Here is a 24,445-nt window from a genome sequence, read left to right as displayed (position 1 = left end):
CAAAGTTATGACACTTCGAAATTTTACATTAGCCGCTATTTTTAAATAAAATTTTATATATTTTTTCAATACATAACGTATAGGGGGTGTAGGGTAGTTCTATGCGATAGTAAAAATTTAATTTTTATTTTAAAAACTAAGCGGTTAAGAGCGTTAACTCTTCTGAAAGTCTTAAAATAGCTAGTATGGGGGTACGATCGAACTGATACAACGCTTGTTTTGAAGCAAAAATCTATATTTTTAATATTTTATTTTGATGTATTTTAGGCTTCTCAACGTTTCATGTCTAGCGACCTTTTAGTTAAAATTTAAAACTACTGAGTTATGAGTGATTGAATTTTTATACTTGTCGCCATTTTGCAAAAAATTGACACAATGGATTTTGTTAACAAACATACACAGGGTGCTTAAGAATTCTATACTGCTACAAAAATTTAAATTTAAATATGTATAAATAAGCTCACACTGACCTTAACTATATTGCAAATCTTATAAGCGTATGTATGGTGGGTCGATTGACTCATAACACTAAACGTGTTTTAAAGAAAAAAACCTTTTTTTCATAATTTTTTAATTTTTCTAAACTGTATCGTAAGTATATTCGAAAGCACTATTTTTGTCAAAAAGTTAAAGTCAATATCTTGAATAGGAAACAAATACGAGCGTTAACTATATGCAGAGTCGCATAAATGTTCGTTTGGGGTCCCTGTCAATATACCAAAAAACTCGGTTTTTATCAAAATAAATAAATAAAAATTGGTTTTAAATACAAATTAAGTTTTTAAACACTTTTTGCATATAAAATATTTCAGTAGAACTTTATTTTGCAAAGTTATGACACTTTGAATTTTTACATTAGCCGCTATTTTTAAATAAAATTTTATATATTTTATTAATACATAACGTATAGGGGGTGCAGGGTAGTTCTATGCGATAGTAAAAATTTAATTTTTATTTTAAAAAACTAAGCAGTTAAGAGCGTTAACTCTTCTGAAAGTCTCAAAATGGCTAGTATGGGGGTACGATCGAACTGATACAACGCTTGTTTTGAAGCAAAAATCTATATTTTTTATATTTTATTTTGATGTATTCTAGGCTTCTCAACGTCTCATGTTTAGCGACCTTTTTGTTTAAATTTAACACTACTGAGTTATGAGTGATTGAATTTTTATACTTGTCGCCATTTTGCAAAAAATTGACACAATGGATTTTGCTAACAAACATACACAGGATGCTTAAGAATTCTATACTGTTACAAAAATTTAATTTTAAATATGTATAAATAAGCTCACACTGACCTTAACTATATTGCAAATCTTATAAGCGTATGTATGGTAGGTCGATCGACTCATAACACTAAACGTGTTTTAAAGAAAAAAACCTTTTATTCATTATTTTTTAATTTTTCTAAACTGTATCGTAAGTATATTCGAAAGCTTTATTTTTGTCAAAAAATTAAAGTCAATATCCTAAATTGGAACCAAATACGAGCGTTAACTGTTTGCAGAGTCGCATAAATGTTCGTTTGGGGTCCCTGTCAATATACCAAAAAACTCGGTTTTTTAAAAAAAAAAATAATTAAAAATTGTTTTTGAATGCAAATTGAGTTTTTAAACACTTTTTGCATACGACAATTAAAAGTAGAATTTTATTTTGCAAAGTTATGACACTTCGAAATTTTACATTAGCCGCTATTTTTAAATAAAATTTTATATATTTTTTCAATACATAACGTATAGGGGGTGTAGGGTAGTTCTATGCGATAGTAAAAATTTAATTTTTATTTTAAAAACTAAGCGGTTAAGAGCGTTAACTCTTCTGAAAGTCTTAAAATAGCTAGTATGGGGGTACGATCGAACTGATACAACGCTTGTTTTGAAGCAAAAATCTATATTTTTAATATTTTATTTTGATGTATTTTAGGCTTCTCAACGTTTCATGTCTAGCGACCTTTTAGTTAAAATTTAAAACTACTGAGTTATGAGTGATTGAATTTTTATACTTGTCGCCATTTTGCAAAAAATTGACACAATGGATTTTGTTAACAAACATACACAGGGTGCTTAAGAATTCTATACTGTTACAAAAATTTAAATTTAAATATGTATAAATAAGCTCACACTGACCTTAACTATATTGCAAATCTTATAAGCGTATGTATGGTGGGTCGATTGACTCATAACACTAAACGTGTTTTAAAGAAAAAAACCTTTTTTTCATAATTTTTTAATTTTTCTAAACTGTATCGTAAGTATATTCGAAAGCACTATTTTTGTCAAAAAGTTAAAGTCAATATCTTGAATAGGAAACAAATACGAGCGTTAACTATATGCAGAGTCGCATAAATGTTCGTTTGGGGTCCCTGTCAATATACCAAAAAACTCGGTTTTTATCAAAATAAATAAATAAAAATTGGTTTTAAATACAAATTAAGTTTTTAAACACTTTTTGCATATAAAATATTTCAGTAGAACTTTATTTTGCAAAGTTATGACACTTTGAATTTTTACATTAGCCGCTATTTTTAAATAAAATTTTATATATTTTATTAATACATAACGTATAGGGGGTGCAGGGTAGTTCTATGCGATAGTAAAAATTTAATTTTTATTTTAAAAAACTAAGCAGTTAAGAGCGTTAACTCTTCTGAAAGTCTCAAAATGGCTAGTATGGGGGTACGATCGAACTGATACAACGCTTGTTTTGAAGCAAAAATCTATATTTTTTATATTTTATTTTGATGTATTCTAAACTTCTCAACGTCTCATGTTTAGCGACCTTTTTGTTTAAATTTAACACTACTGAGTTATGAGTGATTGAATTTTTATACTTGTCGCCATTTTGCAAAAAATTGACACAATGGATTTTGCTAACAAACATACACAGGATGCTTAAGAATTCTATACTGTTACAAAAATTTAATTTTAAATATGTATAAATAAGCTCACACTGACCTTAACTATATTGCAAATCTTATAAGCGTATGTATGGTAGGTCGATCGACTCATAACACTAAACGTGTTTTAAAGAAAAAAACCTTTTATTCATTATTTTTTAATTTTTCTAAACTGTATCGTAAGTATATTCGAAAGCTTTATTTTTGTCAAAAAATTAAAGTCAATATCCTAAATTGGAACCAAATACGAGCGTTAACTGTTTGCAGAGTCGCATAAATGTTCGTTTGGGGTCCCTGTCAATATACCAAAAAACTCGGTTTTTTAAAAAAAAAAAATAATTAAAAATTGTTTTTGAATGCAAATTGAGTTTTTAAACACTTTTTGCATACGACAATTAAAAGTAGAATTTTATTTTGCAAAGTTATGACACTTCGAAATTTTACATTAGCCGCTATTTTTAAATAAAATTTTATATATTTTTTCAATACATAACGTATAGGGGGTGTAGGGTAGTTCTATGCGATAGTAAAAATTAAATTTTTATTTTAAAAACTAAGCGGTTAAGAGCGTTAACTCTTCTGAAAGTCTTAAAATAGCTAGTATGGGGGTACGATCGAACTGATACAACGCTTGTTTTGAAGCAAAAATCTATATTTTTAATATTTTATTTTGATGTATTTTAGGCTTCTCAACGTTTCATGTCTAGCGACCTTTTAGTTAAAATTTAAAACTACTGAGTTATGAGTGATTGAATTTTTATACTTGTCGCCATTTTGCAAAAAATTGACACAATGGATTTTGTTAACAAACATACACAGGGTGCTTAAGAATTCTATACTGTTACAAAAATTTAAATTTAAATATGTATAAATAAGCTCACACTGACCTTAACTATATTTAAAATCTTATAAGCGTATGTATGGTGGGTCGATTGACTCATAACACTAAACGTGTTTTAAAGAAAAAAACCTTTTTTTCATTATTTTTTAATTTTTCTAAACTGTATCGTAAGTATATTCGAAAGCACTATTTTTGTCAAAAAGTTAAAGTCAATATCTTGAATAGGAAACAAATACGAGCGTTAACTATATGCAGAGTCGCATAAATGTTCGTTTGGGGTCCCTGTCAATATACCAAAAAACTCGGTTTTTATCAAAATAAATAAATAAAAATTGGTTTTAAATACAAATTAAGTTTTTAAACACTTTTTGCATATAAAATATTTCAGTAGAACTTTATTTTGCAAAGTTATGACACTTTGAATTTTTACATTAGCCGCTATTTTTAAATAAAATTTTATATATTTTATTAATACATAACGTATAGGGGGTGCAGGGTAGTTCTATGCGATAGTAAAAATTTAATTTTTATTTTAAAAAACTAAGCAGTTAAGAGCGTTAACTCTTCTGAAAGTCTCAAAATGGCTAGTATGGGGGTACGATCGAACTGATACAACGCTTGTTTTGAAGCAAAAATCTATTATTTTTATATTTTATTTTGATGTATTCTAGGCTTCTCAACGTCTCATGTTTAGCGACCTTTTTGTTTAAATTTAACACTACTGAGTTATGAGTGATTGAATTTTTATACTTGTCGCCATTTTGCAAAAAATTGACACAATGGATTTTGCTAACAAACATACACAGGATGCTTAAGAATTCTATACTGTTACAAAAATTTAATTTTAAATATGTATAAATAAGCTCACACTGACCTTAACTATATTGCAAATCTTATAAGCGTATGTATGGTAGGTCGATCGACTCATAACACTAAACGTGTTTTAAAGAAAAAAACCTTTTATTCATTATTTTTTAATTTTTCTAAACTGTATCGTAAGTATATTCGAAAGCTTTATTTTTGTCAAAAAATTAAAGTCAATATCCTAAATTGGAACCAAATACGAGCGTTAACTGTTTGCAGAGTCGCATAAATGTTCGTTTGGGGTCCCTGTCAATATACCAAAAAACTCGGTTTTTTAAAAAAAAAAATAATTAAAAATTGTTTTTGAATGCAAATTGAGTTTTTAAACACTTTTTGCATACGACAATTAAAAGTAGAATTTTATTTTGCAAAGTTATGACACTTCGAAATTTTACATTAGCCGCTATTTTTAAATAAAATTTTATATATTTTTTCAATACATAACGTATAGGGGGTGTAGGGTAGTTCTATGCGATAGTAAAAATTTAATTTTTATTTTAAAAACTAAGCGGTTAAGAGCGTTAACTCTTCTGAAAGTCTTAAAATAGCTAGTATGGGGGTACGATCGAACTGATACAACGCTTGTTTTGAAGCAAAAATCTATTATTTTTATATTTTATTTTGATGTATTCTAGGCTTCTCAACGTCTCATGTTTAGCGACCTTTTTGTTTAAATTTAACACTACTGAGTTATGAGTGATTGAATTTTTATACTTGTCGCCATTTTGCAAAAAATTGACACAATGGATTTTGCTAACAAACATACACAGGATGCTTAAGAATTCTATACTGTTACAAAAATTTAAATTTAAATATGTATAAATAAGCTCACAATGACCTTAACTATATTGCAAATCTTATAAGCGTATGTATGGTAGGTCGATCGACTCATAACACTAAACGTGTTTTAAAGAAAAAAACCTTTTATTCATTATTTTTTAATTTTTCTAAACTGTATCGTAAGTATATTCGAAAGCTTTATTTTTGTCAAAAAATTAAAGTCAATATCCTAAATTGGAACCAAATACGAGCGTTAACTATTTGCAGAGTCGCATAAATGTTCGTTTGGGGTCCCTGTCAATATACCAAAAAACTCGGTTTTTTAAAAAAAAAAATAATTAAAAATTGGTTTTAAATGCAAATTGAGTTTTTAAACACTTTTTGCATACGACAATTAAAAGTAGAATTTTATTTTGCAAAGTTATGACACTTTGAAATTTTACATTAGCCGCTATTTTTAAATAAAATTTTATATATTTTTTCAATACATAACCTATAGGGGGTGTAGGGTAGTTCTATGCGATAGTAAAAATTTAATTTTTATTTTAAAAAACCAAGCAGTTAAGAGCGTTAACTCTTTTGAAAGTCTCAAAATAGCTAGTATGGGGGTACGATCGAACTGATACAACGCTTGTTTTGAAGCAAAAATCTTTATTTTTTATATTTTATTTTGATGTATTTTAGGTTTCTCAACGTTTAATGTTTAGCGACCTTTTTGTTTAATACATAACGTATATATTTTTTCAATACATAACGTATAGGGGGTGTAGGGTAGTTCTATGCGATAGTAAAAATTTAATTTTTATTTTAAAAACTAAGCGGTTAAGAGCGTTAACTCTTCTGAAAGTCTTAAAATAGCTAGTATGGGGGTACGATCGAACTGATACAACGCTTGTTTTGAAGCAAAAATCTATATTTTTAATATTTTATTTTGATGTATTTTAGGCTTCTCAACGTTTCATGTCTAGCGACCTTTTAGTTAAAATTTAAAACTACTGAGTTATGAGTGATTGAATTTTTATACTTGTCGTCATTTTGCAAAAAATTGACACAATGGATTTTGCTAACAAACATACACAGGGTGCTTAAGAATTCTATACTGTTACAAAAATTCAAATTTAAATATGTATAAATAAGCTCACACTGACCTTAACTATATTGCAAATCTTATTAGCGTATGTATGGTGGGTCGATCGACTCATAAAATTATTAGCGTATGTATGGTGGGTCGATCGACTTATAACACTAAACGTGTTTTAAAGAAAAAAACCTTTTTTTCATTATTTTTTAATTTTTCTAAACTGTATCGTAAATATATTCGAAAGCTCTATTTATGTCAAAAAATTAAAGTCAATATCTTAAATTGGAACCAAATACGAGCGTTAACCATATGCAACGTCGCATAACTGTTCGTTTGGGGTCCCTGTCAATATACCAAAAAACTCGGTTTTTATAAAAAAAAAAATAATTAAAAATTGTTTTTGAATGCAAATTAAGTTTTTAAACACTTTTTGCCTACGACATTTTTGAGTTTAATTGTATTTTGCAAAGTTATGACACTTTAAATTTTTACATTAGCCGCCATTTTTAAATAAAATTTTATATATTTTTTTAATACATAACATATAGGAGGTGCAGAGTAGTTTAATGCGATAGTAAAAATTTAATTTTTATTTTTTAAAACCTAGCAGTTAAGAGCGTTTACTCTTCTGAAAGTCTCAAAATGGCTAGTATGGGGGTACGATCGAACTGATACAACGCTTTTTTTGAAGCAAAAATCTATATTTTTTATATTTTATTTTGATGAATTTTAGGTTTCTCAACGTGTTATGTGTAGCAAGCTTTTGGTTAAAATTGAACACTACTGAGTTATGAATGATTGAATTTTTATACTTGTCGCCATTTTGCAAAAAATTGACACAATGGATATTGCTAACAAACATACACAGGGTGCTAAAGAAATCTATACTGTTACAAAAATTTAAATTTAAATATGTATAAATAAGCTCACACTGACCATAAGTATATTGTAAATCTTATAAGCGTATGTATGGTGGGTCGATCGACTCATAACACTTAACGTGTTTCAAAGAAAAAAAACTTTTTTTTATTATTATTTAATTTTTCCAAACTGTATCGTAAGTATATTCGAAAGCTCTATTTAAAAAAAAAAAAATAAAAGTCAATATCTTAAATAGGAAATAAATACGAGCGTTACCTATATGCAGAGTCACATAAATGTTCGTTTGGGGTCCCTGTCAATATACCAAAAAACTCGGTTTTTATCAAAAAAAAAAAATAAATAAAAATTGTTTTTAAATGCAAAATAAGTTTCTAAACACTTTTTGCGTACGACATTTTCAAGTAGAATTTTATTTTGCATAGTTATGACACTTTGAATTTTTACATTAGCCACCATTTTTAAATAAAATTTTATATATTTTTTTAATACATAACGTATAGGGGGTGCAGGGTAGTTCTATGCGATAGTAAAAATTCAATTTTTATTCTTTAAAACCAAGCAGTTAAGAGCGTTAAATCTTCTGAAAGTCTCAAAATGGCTAGTATGGGGGTACGATTAAACTGATACAACGCTTGTTTTGAAGCAAAAATCTATATTATTTATATTTTATTTTAATGTATTTTAGGCTTCTCAATGTTTCATGTATAGCGACCTAATGGTATAAGTAACACTACTGAGTTATGAGTGATTGAATTTTTATACTTGTCGCTATTTTGCAAAAAATTGGCACAATGGATTTTGCTAACAAACATACACTGGGTGCTAAAGAATTCTATACTGTTACAAAAATTTAAATTTAAATATGTATAAGTAAGCTCTCACTGACCCTAACTATATTGCAAATCTTATAGGCGTATGTATAGTGAGTCGATCGACTCATAACACTTAAAGTGTTTTAAAGAAAAAAACCTTTTTTTTATTTTTTTTTAATTTTTCTAAACTGTATTGTAAGTATATTAGAAAGCTCTATTTAAAAAAAAAATGAAAGTCAATATCTTAAATAGGAACCAAATACGAGCGTTAAGTATATGCAGAGTCGCATAAAAGTTCGTTTGGGGTCCCTGTCAATATACCAAAAAACTCGGTTTTTATCAAAATAAATAAATAAAAATTGTTTTTAAATGCAAATTAGGTTCCTAAACACTTTTTGCGTACAAAATATTTAAGTAGAATTTTATTTTGCAAAGTTATGACACTTTGAATTTTTACATTAGCCGCTATTTTTAAATAAAATTATATATATTCTTTTAATACATAACGTATAGGGGGTGCAGGGTAGTTCTATGCGATAGTAAAAATTTAATTCTTATTCTTTAAAACCAAGCAGTTAAGAGCGTTAACTCTTCTGAAAGTCTCAAAATGGCTAGTATGGGGGTACGATCGAACTGATACAACGCTTGTTTTGAAGCAAAAATCTTTATTTTTTATATTTTATTTTGATGTATTTTAGGCTTCTTAACGTTTCATGTATAACAACCTTCTTGGTAAAATTTAACACTACTGAGTTATGAGTGATTGAATTTTTATACTTGTCGCCATTTTGCAAAAAATTGACACAATGGATTTTGCTAACAAACATACACAGGGTGCTTAAGAATTCTATACTGTTACAAAAATTTAAATTTAAATATGTATAAATAAGCTCACACTGACCTTAACTATATTGCAAATCTTATAAGCGTATGTATGGTATGTGGATTGACTCATAACACTAAACGTGTTTTAAAGAAAAAAACCTTTTTTTCATTATTTTTTAGTTTTTTTAAACTGTATTGTAAATATATTCGAAAGCACTATTTTTTTCAAAAAATAAAGTCAACATCTTGAATAGGAACCAAATACGAGCGTTAACTATATGCAGAGTCACATAAAAGTTCGTTTGGGGTCCCTGTCAATATACAAAAAAACTCGGTTTTATGATAACTATTGCCTTGTCGCCGATGAAAGCCTCGATGGGCGAGTTCGGGGAGTAATAACAGCTGTAAAACCGTATCTCCTTGGCCTCGACCCATACGAAGCCCTCACCATCTGCCGCTCCGACGCCGCTCTCCCTAAGTCTCGACGACGGCACATAAATGGCGCACTTGCAGCCAGATCCTCCGTACCAACGGTGCGAAGAATGGTGGTGTTGCTCTTTGATTAGCACTAGGTCCACGCCTTTTTCGATGGAAGTGTGCATCATTAAGTCTTGGGCTGTCCTGCACCCGTTAAGGTTTATTTGCAAGACGTTGATGCGCTCGTTTCCATCGCGGCGACCTTCTTGCCGAAACACGTCGCTGCCTTGTGGCCCTTTAGACCGCAGCGAAAGCACTCTTTGCTCCTGTCTCTGGGGGATGTGCATTTCGCTGCGATGTGGATTGTTTCGCGGCATTTGTAGCAGCGTTTTGGTTGCCGTGGGGCTTCCCGCACGCGGCTGTGTATCCAGCCGACGCGGACTTTCCCAATTTCTAGTAGTTTCACAGCATGCTCTGTGGGCAGTAAGACCACTGCTGTCTGTGTTTCGCCGTAGGAGGGTCGCAGCGATAGAACTTTGAGGTCCTTCAGCTCTGGTTGAGCTGCAGCTATCGCCTCTTTGACCTCCTTTATGTCTGTGCTGCCGTCGAGATCCCGCAAAGTCACTCTCGTTTGACCTAACCTTTTTTTTTTTTTTTTTGTTGTGAGGAGAGGAAATCTTCGAAAGACGTCACCAGCGTCCAGATTGCTGGTGATTGTGCCGGATTCCGCTGCAAGCAGCGACCTATCGGCTAAAACCTCTCCCCAGCCCTCTCCTGGACGGCCGGTACTATCTTCCGATATTGCACTTCAGCTCGTCCAGTTAAGAGACTCTGTCCCGTCAGGGCCGCTATCTTGAGCTCTTTTTCAGCTTCTTCTTCTATTTTTATAACGTCGGACGCATAATCCGTCCATGCCTCCCAGTTTATTCGGCTTTCTAGCATGGATTGGACCATAGTGTCTGCTGTTGCAGTTCTTCCTATGGCCCTTTCCAGCGCCGCTTTGTTTGCCGTCCACGCTGTGCACTTGAAGACGGTGTGCTCTGCGTCGTCGTCTTCAGCGGTGTCGCAGTGGAGGCACGCGGCGCTTGCTGTCTTGCCGATTCTTCTGAGATACTGACCGAAGCAGCCGTGTCCGGTCATTACTTGCGTAAGATGGAACGACAGCTCGCCGCCGTGTGTCCTTTCCGTCCACGCGGACAGGTCGGCGACTTGTCTGTGCGACCTGCCTTTGGTGGACTCGTTCCATTTTCGCTGCCACTCCGTGAATGTCGCCTTTCTAGCGGCTGCTTTTTCTTGTCCGTAGTAGACCGACTGCCTCTCTAAGGCGAGTAGGTCTAGCGGTGGAATTCCACACAGGACTAAGATGGCATCTTCGGACACTGTCCTGTAGGCGGAAGCCACCCTCAGAGCGCTTCTGCGTTGGACTCTCGCCAGTGTGAGCCGGGTTCTCTCTATTTTCGTTGCTTGCGCCCATTTTGGGGCGCCGTATAGGAGGACTGAGTGGACCACCTCGTTATACAGGTTTCTTCTTCTCTGCTTGGGTCCACAAACGTTCGGCATCAGCCTGGCGAGATCTTCAGCGACTCTGGCGGCTTTGGCCGCAGTCGCTTCCGCGTGGGCTGCAAAACGCAGCTTGTCGTCAATATGCACGCCCAAGTAGCGTATTGCTCTTTTAAAAGCAATTTCGTTGCCATTCCAAGCTATCTTGGGCAGCGGTAGCTTCCGCGTCCTAGTGAAGACGACTGCTTCGGTCTTCTCAGTCGCTAGTGTGAGCCCGGCGTGGTCCATCTATCGCTGGATCGCATGTAGCGTTTTTTTTTGCGACAGTCTGCAGCTGCGTGGTCGTCTTGGCGGTGGCCATCACCGCGACGTCGTCCGCGAAGGCGACGAGTTCCACGCCGTCCGGCATGGCCACTCGTAGCAGCTCGTCGTACATAACGTTCCAGAGTGTAGGTCCGAGTACCGACCCCTGCGGAACGCCTGCCGTCACTCGGCGGAGGCGTTTACCAGCCCCGCTTCCGTACTCCAGCACCCTATCAGCGAAATAGCTCTTGACGAGTCTTACCAGGGGCGCTGGAGCTTTCTTTTCTGTAAGCGCTTTTAATATTAGTTGCCATCTGGCCGAATTAAAGGCGTTTCAGACGTCAAGAGCTATAAGCATAGCGTGGCTGCTAGCTTTAACGCTGCCTATCCACGCTTTATTTACTCGCGCTACGACGCTCTCGATAGCTTTAATTGTGGATCTGCCGGAGCGAAAGTCGTGCTGCTTTTCCGACAGTCCGGTCGTTTCGTTCTCTAGAGTGGCGTGGAGGCGCTGCAGGATCATTCTCTTCATAATTTTGCCACAACCGTCCAGCATGCACAGGGGGCGGTACGCGGATGGACCGGGTTCAGCTCCCTTGCCCTTGGAGATCAGCACAAGCCTCTGCCTTTTCCAGGGTTTGGCAAACGTGCCCTCGCTAAGGCACGTGTTGTAAGCAGCAAGCAGCAGTTCTGGGTCTGTTGCGGTGATTTGGCGTATGACTGCATTAGGCACGCCGTCCGGTCCAGGAGCCATTTTCTCGCTTAGCATTTTTGCAGCATCGATCAATTATTCCACGCTAAACAGAAGGGAATTGTTCTCGGCGTTGTCTGCTGCGATGCTTATTTTGGATAGTTCCGGATGCTGCGGGAAGAGGCCGTCGACTATTAGTTCCATATTTTCTTTATTTTCGAGGTATGGGTCGACGGTCGCTCTTCGCAGCTTTTTTCTTACAAGTTTATACGGTGTGCCCCACGGGTCTAGGGCCAGCGTGGCGCACATCTCGTTCCAGCATTGCGATTTGCTTGTGCTGATCTCAATGTTAAGAGCTTTCCGGGCTCCCTTATAAGCTTCTCGAAGCGACTCGTTACCGTGTCTTCTCTGCGCTCTTCGGCGCGCAGAGAGACACTTTCGGCGAAGTTCCGCAATCGCTTCGGTCCACCAGTAGGTGGGCCTTCGAAGCTGTCCTCTTTTTGGAGGCATGGACGCATCGCAGCCGCGGCTAAGGAGTTCATTGAGCGCCTTCACGGTGATCTCGGCTGGTGCTCCTCTGCGTGCCAAGTCGATCACTTTGCTTCTCTCAGTGGCCACCGCCCTGTCTAGCTTATCGCTGTCCAGCTTGCTGGCCGCCCAACCGGTGCTTGTGGAAAGTCTGCTTCTTTCTGCTCGATCGGCAAGCTAAAACTCTATGTATAAGTGGTCGCTGCCCGAGTATGTGTTTTCCAGAACTTCCCATTTTGCAATTCGATTTGCGATCGACTCGCTTGTAAACGATACGTCTATTATGGAACCGCTATTTTTACGTCGAAACGTAAAGGCGCTTCCTCGATTAGCCGCGTGCAGGTGAAGCTGCGACGCCGTCTCCGAGAGCACAATTCCTCGGCGGTCCGTCGTGGATGATCCCCACTCCGGTGCCTTGGCGTTAAAGTCCCCGGCGACGACGACGGGCAGTGTCGAAGTCCTGACGTCCTCTGCTAGTCGGGCCATGTCGCCAATGAAAGCCTCGATGGGCGAGTTCAGGGAGTAATAACAGCTGTAAAACCGTATCTCCCCGGCCTCGATCCATACGAAGCCCTCACTGTCTGCCGCTCCGACGCCGCTCTCCCTAAGTGTCGACGACGGCACACACATGGCACGACAGCCGAGTCCGGTTAGCACCTGAGTCAGGTGGAAGCTCAGTTCGCCTTGACCTCTTTCACTTTAGACTTTCGGGTCCGGTATAAGCCGGTGAGTCCAGCGACCCTTCGGTGACTCGTTCCAACGTTCCCTCCAGCGTTCGAAGGTGACTTTTCTGGCGTCGTCTTTCGACTGCCCGTTGTAGATGCGTTGTCTTTCGAACGCAAGGAGGTCAATAGGCGGTATGCCGGAGATGGTGAGAGTATCTGCTTCGGAGACCGTGCGATAGGCCGAAGCGACCCTTAATGCGCTGGTTCTTTGAACTCTAGTCAGCTTGAGCCGAGTTCTCTCCGCCCTCATTGAGTCGGCCCACACAGGGGCTCCGTAGAGGAGGATGGAGTGGACCACTTCGTTGTATAGGCGTCGACGTTTTGATTTTGGTCCTCCGATGTTCGGCATCAATCTGGCGAGTTCTCCAGCGACGATCGCCGCCTTAGTCGCCGCCTTGTCTGCGTGTACCGCAAATCGAAGCTTGTCGTCAAGGTGAACTCCGAGGTACCTCAACGATCTGCTAAAAGGAACCTCGAAGCCGTCAAAGACGAATTTGGGCGGCTCTAGTTGCCTGCGCATAGTGAAAAGCACAGCTTCTGTTTTCTGGACTGCGAGCTCCAGTCCGGCACCGTCTAGCCAACTCTTGACGCTTCGCAGGGCCTCTTCGCCGGCAATTTTGATGGACGTCGTAGACTTTCCGATAATCAAAATGGCGACGTCGTCCGCGAAGGCGACCATTCTGGCTTCGTCGGGCATGGGCGCTCTCAGCAGTCCATCGTACATGACGTTCCAGAGAGCGGGTCCTAAGACCGAACCCTGGGGAACGCCTGCAGTGACCGCTCGCTGAAAACTTTCGCCCATGCATTCGTACTGCAGCACCCTGTCCGAGAAGTAACTTTCGATCATTGGGATCAAGTATGCTGGGGTGCCGATTTTAGCCAGAGCTACTAGGATAGAGCTTCAGCGGGCCGAGTTGAACGCGTTTCGGACGTCGAGCGCGATCAACACGACGTTTGCGCTGCGCTTGACGCTTCCCTGCCAGGCTTCGCGGACGGTTTCGATCACCTGTTCGATGACGCCTATTGTCGAGCGCCCTCGGCGAAAGCCGTGCTGATGGGGCGAGAGCCCTTTGTCAATGTCTTCCAGGACCGTTTGGAGCCGTTCGAGGATAAGTCTTTCCAGGATTTTGCCCAGGCCGTCCAGCATGCAGAGTGGACGGTATGCTGAGGGACCGGGCGTCGCCTTGGTGCCCTTTGGTATTAGGACGAGTCTTTGTCGCTTCCAGGACGCGTCGAATACTCTCTCAGAGAGACAGGCGTTGAGGGCAACGAGAAGCAGCTCTGGGTCCTTTTCTGCAATACGCTTGAGAACGGCGTTGGGAACCCCGTCGGGACCCGGCGCTCTTGCGGAGTTGATGCGTCTCGCCGCTTCTTGCAGCTACGGCAAAATGGTGCCTGTGGGCGCGTCGTCAGGACGCTGTGCAAGCGCGTCGAAGGTCGGTGATTTCTTCCGTCCACCAGTAAGCCGGTCTTCTGTGTAGGTTCGCGCCTCGCTTGGGCATTGAGGCGTCGCAGGCGTCACGCAAGAGCTCGTTTACAGCCCGTACTATGTTTTCCGCTGGCGCGTTTGTTTGCGCGGCGCCTTGGACTGCCTCGCTATTTGCAGCTACCACTTTGTCGAGAGCTTTGCGGTCGAGCTTACGTACGCACCAGCCTCTCGCTGTGTTAGGCGATAGAGTGATTTTGCGGTGGGTGAGCTCGAAGCTGACGTATCTGTGGTCGCTTTGCGAGGGGACATCTAGCACGCGCCATCCTCGAATTCTTGCCGCTAGGGCTTCGTCGACGAACGTGACGTCGATCACTGACCCCGTGCTGCCCCGAACGAAGGTAAACTCTCTTCCCGTGTTGGCAACGTGCAGGTGAAGGTTTGACGCCATGTCGCAAAGGAGAACTCCTCTTGCGTCGGTAGATGCTGCACCCCATTCGACGGATTTTGCATTAAAATCGCCTGATACGATGACCAGAAGCGTCGATGTTCAGACGCTCTCTTCTAGGCCGGCGATGCTGCAGTTAAAGTCTTCCATTGGGGAGTTCGGCGAAAAGTAGCAGCTGTAAACGCGTAAGTCGCCCAGCTCTATCCAGGTCTAGCCGACGGTGCTGAGGGCGTTTGCAGCGTTGGTCAGAAGCAGGCGGCTGCTAGATGGTAGATGAAGAGCGGCATTTGACCCTTTATCAGAATGCCAGCGCCACGGTAAGTTGTGGTTCTGCTCAGAGACTATTGCGACGTCTTTGCGCTCGTCAACTATAGTTTGCTGCAGCAAGTCTTGCGCAGCTCTGCATTTGTTGAGGTTTATTTGCAGAAACCGTACTGACATTTCGAGGCTTTTCTGCTGCACGCTAGCTCCGCTCTAAAAGCAGGGCAGTCAGCGCTTCCGTAGCAGTGCGGAGCTGTGGCTAAGTTGTCAGTCTCGCTGGTGCAGACGATGCATCTTGGTACACTTTTACATTCAGTTGCTTTGTGCCCAGTCTTCCAGCAGCTTCTGCATAGTCCCGAGCGGTCGGGCGCCCTGCACCGCGTAACAGTGTGGCCGTAGGCTGAGCATCGGTAGCACCTTAGCATGTCGATGCGCATTCTGATGCGGCATCGTACTAGGCCGATCTTGATGCGCCCCTCTTTTAGCTGAGCGTCGGTCCTGGCGGTGTGTGGCACTTTGGCGACGCAAACTTGGGTCCCGCAATAGGCCTCTTTTAAGCTGATAATCGTAATTTTCTCTTTTTCTGAGTCACCAAGAGACTCATCTAGTAGGTCGATCACGTCTGCTGCGATGACGCCTTCGTCTAGATCGCGGATAGTGACCGTCATGGTGGCTGTGCTTGTGGGCCTGGTCACCTTAGCTCCAGGTCCTGCCGCTTCTATTAGTGCAGTTTGGAGGACGTCAGATCCTTCGCCGTTTTTTCCCAGGCGAAGCAGCAGTTCGCCTTTCTGGGTGCGCTTAGTGGCGCGGACGTCGAGAGTGGTCTTTTTTGTGGCTACGCTGACCTGACGCAGGATGCTGGCGTAGGACTTCGGCGCTTCGCCGGCACAGGTAAGCACAAGGGTAGTCTCCGCCAATTTGGCTCTTCTCTTTCTGCGCGGTTTGTTACCCGCTGTTTTTTTTTCTGGGGCTGCAGCCGTTGCTGCTGCCTCTTCTTGGAACCGTGTCGACGTTTTTGCCTTCAATTTTGACCTGCTGTCAGTTTTTGAATTTCTCTTTCTGCTGACCTGCTTCCAATCTTCTAAAGTTTTAGAAGAAGCTTTGTGGCAGGCTAGGGTTTCGTTTTTTTCCCCTTCAGGCTGTGCAGCTGGGGCCTGATGGTTGACTTCAGAGTGCATTTTTAACTCTTTGTTTGAAGTTGCAGCAATGTTTTTGCCGCTAGGCAGCGTCTGCGTTGCTGTGGTGGCGGTTGCTTTTTTGCAGCTGCTTCCTTGCTTGGCCTGTAAAGGTTGTTCGTCCGGCGACATGGTTTGTTTCTGTAATATTCTTTTTTAAACTTAGTCGTCCCGCGAAAATGCCCGGAAAATTCCGGATTTTCTTCCAAAGATTTGCTCACAATATGTCCGGAAATTTTTTAAACTATACTAAACGAAGCGTCCACACTGCTGCTAAAAGCAAAGGTTTAGACGTAGACGCAGTACGCAGGACGCAAAATGGAGAACTACAGTTTAAAATGGGCAGAAAGGGAACAAAAGCCCAAACAGAAGCACTCCAAAACATCATAGCAGAAGCAGCTGGCCTACTAGCCAAAATTCATCGAGTCGTACGAAGTCGCGACGTTGAGATAAGAGATCTTGATGAAGGTGTAACCATTAAGGAAGTAATAATTGCTTTACACGAGAAAAAAATCACGACCTCCACAAACAACACATCGATAACAGCTAGACTAAGACCAGCTCACAGCAGTACCCAGGTGTGCACTATTAAACTGCCGTGCACACCGGAGACCGACGCCTTGTTGAAAAACGGGCGCATCAAGATCGGTCTCGTGAGGTGCCGCATCAGAGAGCGCGTTAAACTATCACGCTGCTATCGGTGCATGGGCTATGGGCACTTTGCAGCAAAGTGCAAAGCACCCGATCGCAGCAAATTGTGCCTGCGATGCGGCCAGGAAGGACACAAGATTGCCGATTGCAAAAATAAGGCAAAGTGCCTGCTGTGCGCCGATATCGGCAACAGTGGACAGAGTCGACAAAAAACTTGAGTCGAGCACACAAGCGGCAGTAGGCAATGTCCTAAATACGCAGCGGAACGCGCGAGCTGTCTAAATAAACCTGCAAAATGATTAATCACTGCAGATAAACCTCAACCACAGTCAGGCTGCGCAAGACCTGCTGCATCAGACGTCCAGCGAGTTACGCGCAGACGTAGTCATCGTGTCGGAGCAATACCGAAACTCGGTAAACCGTTGGTACTCTGACACAGGCTCGAAAGCTGCAATTTACATACCAGCCACAAGCGACCTGCGCGTAACAAACGTTCCGGCAGTTGGCGGAAACGGATGGATCTGGGTGGAGGCTGTAGAATATACATCTGTTACTTCTCTCCCAACTCCACTACAGACGAATTTTTAAGCGGCTTGGACGCCCTAGCTGAGAGCGTCAGAGAATCAACACTCCCCGTAATAATGGCCGGCGACTTTAACGCTAAGGCGCCAGAATGGGGAGCTGCGGTGACAGACAGAAAAGGAAGCTTGCTCTCCGAGATGGCGGCGCAAATGCGCCTTATTGCAGCTAACGCAGACGTAGTCATCGTGTCGGAGCAATACCGAAACTCGGTAAACCGTTGGTACTCTGACACGGGCTCGAAAGCTGCAATTTACATACCAGCCACAAGCGACCTGCGCGTAACAAACGTTCCGGCAGTTGGCGGAAACGGATGGATCTGGGTGGAGGCTGTAGAATATACATCTGTTACTTCTCTCCCAACTCCACTACAGACGAATTTTTAAGCGGCTTGGACGCCCTAGCTGAGAGCGTCAGAGAATCAACACTCCCCGTAATAATGGCCGGCGACTTTAACGCTAAGGCGCCAGAATGGGGAGCTGCGGTGACAGACAGAAAAGGAAGCTTGCTCTCCGAGATGGCGGCGCAAATGCGCCTTATTGCAGCTAACACAGAAAGCCGATACACATTCGTTCGCGGAAATACCGGGTCAATCGTCGACGTGACGTTTGTCGACGAAACTATCGCGAGTAGAATAAGGAACTGGCAAGTTCTGGATATCTACTCGCATAGTGACCATCGGTACGTGAGCTTCGAGCTCACCACAAGCGCAAGAACACCGCTTCAAAGAATTACCGAAGGATGGTGCGCGCGAAAGCTCGAAGTGACTGCCGTAGACGAGACGGTGGCGAAAAGGCGCCAAAGTGTAATAGACGCTGCAAACACAGGAGCTGGAGCGGAAGACGTCGTCCGCTGTCTCAACAAAGTGGTATCAGAAAGCTGCGACGCGTCGATGCCGAAGCGAAGCCGGGGGGCATGTCGCAGGCCGGTCTATTGGTGGAACGACACCATTGCCGACCTGAGACGAGAGTGCCTATCCCGTCGCAGGGCAGCGCAAAGACGGCCAAGCGAAGATAACAGTAGAGATTACATGGAAGCTAGGAAAGCGCTAAAAAAGGCCATAAAGGAGAGTAAAGCACGATGCTGGGAGGAACTCTGCACGTCGGTCGACGACGATCCGTGGGGAAGACCCTATAAAATAGTATTGAAGAAGCTCACAGTTGGCAACGAGGACTGTTACCTCAACAACGTTGCCAACGTCGAAACGGTCATTGCGGGTCTTTTCCCGCGGCACACTAAGACCGACTGGAGCCCACCAAACAGCAACGTCTCTGAGGAAGAGTTTTTGCCTTTTTTCAAGGAAGAGCTGCTAACAGCCGCCAAACGGCTAAAACCTACAAAGACACCAGGACCAGACTGCGTTCCAAACGCAGTCATAAAACGCATAGCCGATAAGGATCCTGAGCTGCTGTTAGCAGCCTTAAACGCCTGCCTCACTTAGGGGACTTTTGCCGCCCCGTGGAAACGGCAAAAGCTGGTACTTATACCGAAAGGCAAGGCAGGGCCACCTGGTCCGTCGGCATACAGACCTCTGTGTATGCTAGACGGAGTTAAAAAGCTGCTGGGGAGGATGCTTCTACAGCGCCTCCAGCACACTTTGGAGAACAATGAAAGCGGACTGTCACCGCAGCAGTACAGATTTCGCCCCGGACACTCTACGGTAGACGCCATCAGCCAAGTCGTAGACACGGTAAGGCTGGCATGGCAGGGGAGCGTCAAGCGGAGCGAGCACGTCATGTTGATTGCGTTAAACATTCGCAACGCGTTCAACACGGCCAACTGGCGCACGACTCTCAGCGCACTCGCAGACATCGGTGCTCCAGTATACCTGCTGAAAATGGCACAGAGTTATTTCAGCGACAGGGTACTGGAGTACGAATGCATGGGTGAGAAGTTCCAGCAGGAGGTCACAGCTGGCGTTCCACAAGGGTCGGTCCTCGGACCGGCACTTTGGAACGTCATGTACGACGGACTGCTGCGACTGCCCATGCCGGACGGCGCCAACATCGTAGCGTTTGCAGACGACGCGGCCCTTATAGTAAAGGGTAAAAATGCGTTGAGCCTACAATTAACAGCAGAAACTGCGATGTTCCACGTAAAGAGCTGGCTTGACGGAGCAGGATTAGAGCTCGCCGTTCACAAGACAGAAGCCATACTCTTCACGCGACGCAGGAATATGTCGCCACCTTCGATCGTAATAAACGACTTCGAGGTGCCGTACAAGCGGTCGCTGCGATACCTCGGAGTATGGCTCGACGACAAGCTGCGCTTCGCGAAGCACGCGGAAGAGGCAGCCGCAAAGGCGGCAAGAACGGCGAACGAACTAGCCAGACTTATGCCTAACGTCGGTGGACCAAAGTACAAGAGACGAAAATTGTACAACGAAGTGGTCCACTCTATTTTACTTTACGGGGCCCCGGTGTGAGCAAACGCCATGAGAGTGGAAAGGACGAGGCAAAGTCTGGCGAAAGTTCAACGCATAAGTGCGCTGAGAGTCGCATCAGCCTACAGGACGGTTTTGGAAGACGCCATCCTGGCCTTATCCGCAATTCCGCCCGTCGACCTGCTAGCCAAGGAGAGGCAGGCGACCTACAAAGGATGGGCGACAAAGGAACGATCCAGGGAGCTGACCATGCAGAAGTGGCAAAGTCGGTGGAACGCCTCCCCTAAAGGAAGATGGACCCATAGGCTCATCGGGGATGTAAAGGCGTGGGATCTCACTCAGGCATTAACTGGTCACGGTTGCTTCGGAGTCTATCTTAACAGAATAGGCAAAGAGGCAACCAGTCGTTGCCACCACTGCGAGAGCGACGCCGACGACGCAGAACACACTCTGTTCAGCTGCTCAGCATGGCAAGAGCAAAGGGCACGATTAAAACCTGCAATCGGGAGCGAGGAACCCCTGACTCCCGAAAGCATGACGCCCTTTATGCTTAGCTGCCAGTCTGCATGGTCAGCTTGGGTAATATTCGCAACCGATGTCTTAAAAATTAAAGAAAGTGAAGAGAGACTCCGCCGACAAGGCGGTCGTCAGTAAACTGACTGACGAGACAACTGACATCGCGAAGTAATGCCTAACGGCGGTTTCCGGGACGTCCGTGGTGAGTAGGTGGGGGTAGGTTTTAGTCAGTAGGAATCTGACACTATCCTTTGGCGTTGCCGGGGGATGTCTTATGCAAGATTTCCTACCTCCAGAAAAAAAAAAAAAAAAAAAAAAAAGGTTAGGTCAAGTTGCGTATTGGCACTTGTACAGAGAGGACGTGCGGCCGGTTGTTCTAGCGAAAGGGGCGCAGGCCCAACAGGCAGGCCAATTATTCAAAGATCTTGAGGATTGGAAGACCAGACATTGGAGACCAGTTTAGTCCAGCAAAGGGGGCGCAGGCCTAACAGCCGGGCGCATTCTTCAGTGATCTTAGAACCCTGAGGATTCAGAGAGCAGCTGGACGGACCAGCTGTTGGAGATAACTTGTGATAGTGAAAGTGACACTAAAAGTGCTCCCGGGAAAGTCGGAAAAACCTGGACTTGGACTTTTCCGGGTTTTTCCGTCATTTTTCCTTGGTTTTCCGACATTTGAAGGAAATCTAGAGTTTTCCAGATTTTCCGGTTTTCCGGATTTTCCGGTTCCAAGAAGAGGCAGCAGCAACGTCTGCAGCCCTAGAAAAAAAAGCAGCAAATAACAAACCGCGCAGAAAGAGAAGAGCCAAATTGGCGGAGACTACCCTTGTGCTCACCTGTGCCGGCGAAGCGCCGAAGTCCCACGCCAGCATCCTGCGTCAGGTCAGCGTAGCCACAAAAGGGACCACTCTCGACGTCCGCGCTACTAAGCGCACCCAGAAAGGCGAACTGCTGCTTCGCCTGGGAAAAAACGGCGAAGGATCTGAAGTCCTCCAAACTGCACTAATAGAAGCGGCAGGACCTGGAGCTAAGGTGACCAGGCCCACAAGCACAGCCACCATGACAGTCACCATCCGCGATCTGGACGAAGGCGTCATCGCAGCAGACGTGATCGAATCACTAGCTGAGTCTCTTTGTGACTCAGAAAAAGAGAAGATCACGATTATCAGCCTTAAGGAGGCCTATTGCGGGACCCAAGTTTGCGTCGCCAAAGTGCCACACACCGCCAGGACCGACGCTCAGCTAAAAGAGGGGCGCATCAAATTCGGCCTAGTACGATGCCGCATCAGAATGCGCATCGACATGCTAAGGTGCTATTGATGCTCAGCCTACGGCCACACTGCCACGCGGTGCAGGGCGCCCGACCGCTCGGGACTATGCAGAAGCTGCTGGAAGACTGGACACAAAGCAACTGAATGTAAAAGTGTACCAAGATGCATCGTCTGCACCAGCCAGACTGAACACTTAGCCACAGCTCCGCACCGCTACGGAAGCGCTGACTGCCCTGCTTTTAGAGCGGAGCTAGCGCGCAGCAGAAAAGCCTCGAAATGTCAGTACGGTTTTTGCAAATAAACTTTAACAAATGCAGGGCTGCGCAAGACTTGCTGCAGCAAACTATAGTTGACGAGCGCACAGACGTCGCAATAGTCTCTGAGCAGAACCACAACTTACCGCGGCGCTGGCATTCTGATAAAGGGTCAAATGCCGCTCTTCATCTGCCATCTAGCAGCCGCCTGCTTCTGACCAACGCTGCAAACGCCCTCAGCACCGTCGGCTGGACCTGGATAGAGCTGGGCGACTTACGCATTTACAGCTGCTACTTTTCGCCGAACTCCCCTATGGAAGACTTTAACCGCAGCATCGCCGGCCTAGAAGAGAGCGTCCGAACATCGACGCTACCGGTCATCGTAGCAGGCGATTTTGTTGCAAAATCCGTCGAATGGGGTGCAGCATCTACCGACGCAAGAGGAGCTCTTCTTTGCGACATGGCGTCAAATCTTTACCTGCACGTTGCCAACACGGGAGGAGAGTTTACCTTCGTTCGGGGCAGCACGGGGTCAGTGATTGACGTCACGTTCGTCGACGAAGCCCTAGCGGGAAGAATTCGAGGATGGCGCGTGCTAGATGTCCACTCGCACAGCGACCACCGCTACGTCAGCTTCGAGCTTGCCGACCGAAGCTACAGGCCACCGCCGCACACAGCGCGGGGCTGGTGCGTTCAAAAACTAGACCGCGAAGCCCTCGACAAATTGGTAGCTACTAGTAGCGAGACGGTCAAAGGCATCGCGCGATCGGACGCCTCAGCGGAAAAAGTAGTACGCTCGCTAAACGAGCTCCTGCGCGACGCCTGCGACGCATCGATGCCAAAGCGCTGCTCAAACCTACACCGGAAACCGGCCTACTGGTGGACGGACGAAATCGCCGACCTGCGACGCGCCTGCACAGCGTCCCGCAGACGCGCCCACAGGCACCATTTCGCCGTGCCACAAGAACGCCAGGACTACAAGAACGCTAAAAAGAAAGCAGAATTATTTCCTAGCCACCCCGTTAACGACCGCACTGGCGTCAGCACTACCGACGATGACGACGAAGATACCTTTCTTCCATTTTCCAAAGAAGAACTGCTAGAGGCTGCCCACCGCATCAAAATTGCAAAGGCACCAGGCCCAGACGGCGTCCCAAACGCGGTGATAAAGCGAATTGCCGAAAAAGATCCTGCGCTGCTTCTGGCAGTTTTTAACGCCTGCTTATCCGAGGGTAATTTCGACGTTTCCTGGAAACGTCAAAGACTAGTCCTCATACCCAAAGGCAAGCAGGTGCTGTCTGGCCCTTCGGCATACAGACCTCTCTGCATGCTGGACGGTTTGGGCAAGCTGCTGGAGAGATTAATTTTATAACGTCTTCAGCATCGACTGGAGGACGAGGAGCACGGCCTGTCTCCACAGCAGCATGGTTTTCGCCCAGGTCGTTCCACCATTGGAGCGATACAAAGCGTCGTACAAAATATCAGAGACGCCTGGCAGGGAAGTCTGAAGCGATGCGAAAACGTCGTGCTCATCGCGCTAGACATACACAACGCGTTTAATTCAGCGCGATGGCGTACAATCCTCGACGCACTCGAAAAAATGGGCACTCCAAACTACCTTGTACGAATAATACAATAATAATTTTCCGAGAGGATACTGGAGTACGGATGCATGGGCCAAAGCTTTCAGCAGGTACTAACAGCAGGCGTTCCGCAGGGCTCGGTTCTAGGACCGGCGCTGTGGAACGTGATGTACGACGGCCTGCTGAGAGTCCAAATGCCCGAAAAAGCAAGTATGATCGCTTTCGCCGACGACGTTGCCATTCTAATAAGAGGCAAAACAACGTCGTCCCTGTGTCTGAACGCAGAAGAAGCCCTTATGAACGTAAAAAATTGGCTGGACGGCGCTGGACTAAAGCTCGCCGTTCACAAAACAGAGGCCGTCTTCTTTACAAGACACAGAAGCCTAAAACCACCAGAATTAAACGTCGATGGCTTCGGGGTGCCGTTTTCGAGATCGATACGCTACCTCGGAGTCTATTTAGACGACAAGCTTCGCTTCGCAACCCACGCGAAACAAGCTGCAGCAAAGGCAGCCCGTGCAGCTTAAGAACTCGCAAGGCTGATGCCTAACGTTGGTGGACCCAAGCCAAATAGAAGAAGACTTTACTGCGAAGTGGTCCACTCCATCCTACTATATGGGGCCCCCGTGTGGGCTGATTCCATGAGGGTGGAAAAAACGAGGCTCACCCTTGCGAGGGTACAAAGAAGAAGCGCACTAAGAGTAATATCGGCGTACCGCACGGTATCCGAGGACGCGACCTTGGCAGTGTCCGGCA

At 43.8% G+C, this 24,445-nt stretch overlaps 2 protein-coding genes across 2 annotated transcripts; both read right to left on the bottom strand.

Moving 5' to 3' along the window:
* Positions 1 to 11,988: 11,988 nt before the first annotated feature.
* On the bottom strand, positions 11,989 to 12,906 carry LOC148229022 (uncharacterized). The gene is made up of 2 exons (XM_088196798.1): positions 12,723 to 12,906; positions 11,989 to 12,581 (listed from the first exon to the last, which is right to left on the bottom strand). Exons 1-2 carry the CDS (start codon positions 12,904 to 12,906, stop codon positions 11,989 to 11,991), a joined length of 777 nt encoding a protein of 258 aa, XP_088052924.1.
* A 1,648-nt stretch (positions 12,907 to 14,554) lies between these two features.
* Positions 14,555 to 15,022, bottom strand: LOC148229021 (uncharacterized). The gene has a single exon (XM_088196796.1). The coding sequence runs from the start codon at positions 15,020 to 15,022 to the stop codon at positions 14,555 to 14,557; it is 468 nt and encodes a 155-aa protein (XP_088052922.1).
* Positions 15,023 to 24,445: the final 9,423 nt, after the last annotated feature.

This window comes from Plectrocnemia conspersa, unplaced genomic scaffold (genome assembly GCF_051122295.1).
Source record: "Plectrocnemia conspersa isolate PC_06_02 unplaced genomic scaffold, ASM5112229v1 ptg000011l, whole genome shotgun sequence".
Taxonomy (NCBI): domain Eukaryota; kingdom Metazoa; phylum Arthropoda; class Insecta; order Trichoptera; family Polycentropodidae; genus Plectrocnemia; species Plectrocnemia conspersa.
This window is presented reverse-complemented; position numbering and strand designations above follow the sequence as displayed.

What these genes read in the sequence shown, in the direction of transcription:
- LOC148229022 (XM_088196798.1), bottom strand. Translation starts at nt 12,906, where the DNA reads ATGGCCCGACTAGCAGAGGACGTCAGGACTTCGACACTGCCCGTCGTC. An exon ending in AAGCGCCTTTACGTTTCGAC is followed by an intron (nt 12,582 to 12,722) that starts GTAAAAATAGCG and finishes CCGATCGAGCAG; the next exon opens with AAAGAAGCAGACTTTCCACA.
- LOC148229021 (XM_088196796.1), bottom strand. Translation starts at nt 15,022, where the DNA reads ATGGCGTCAAACCTTCACCTGCACGTTGCCAACACGGGAAGAGAGTTT.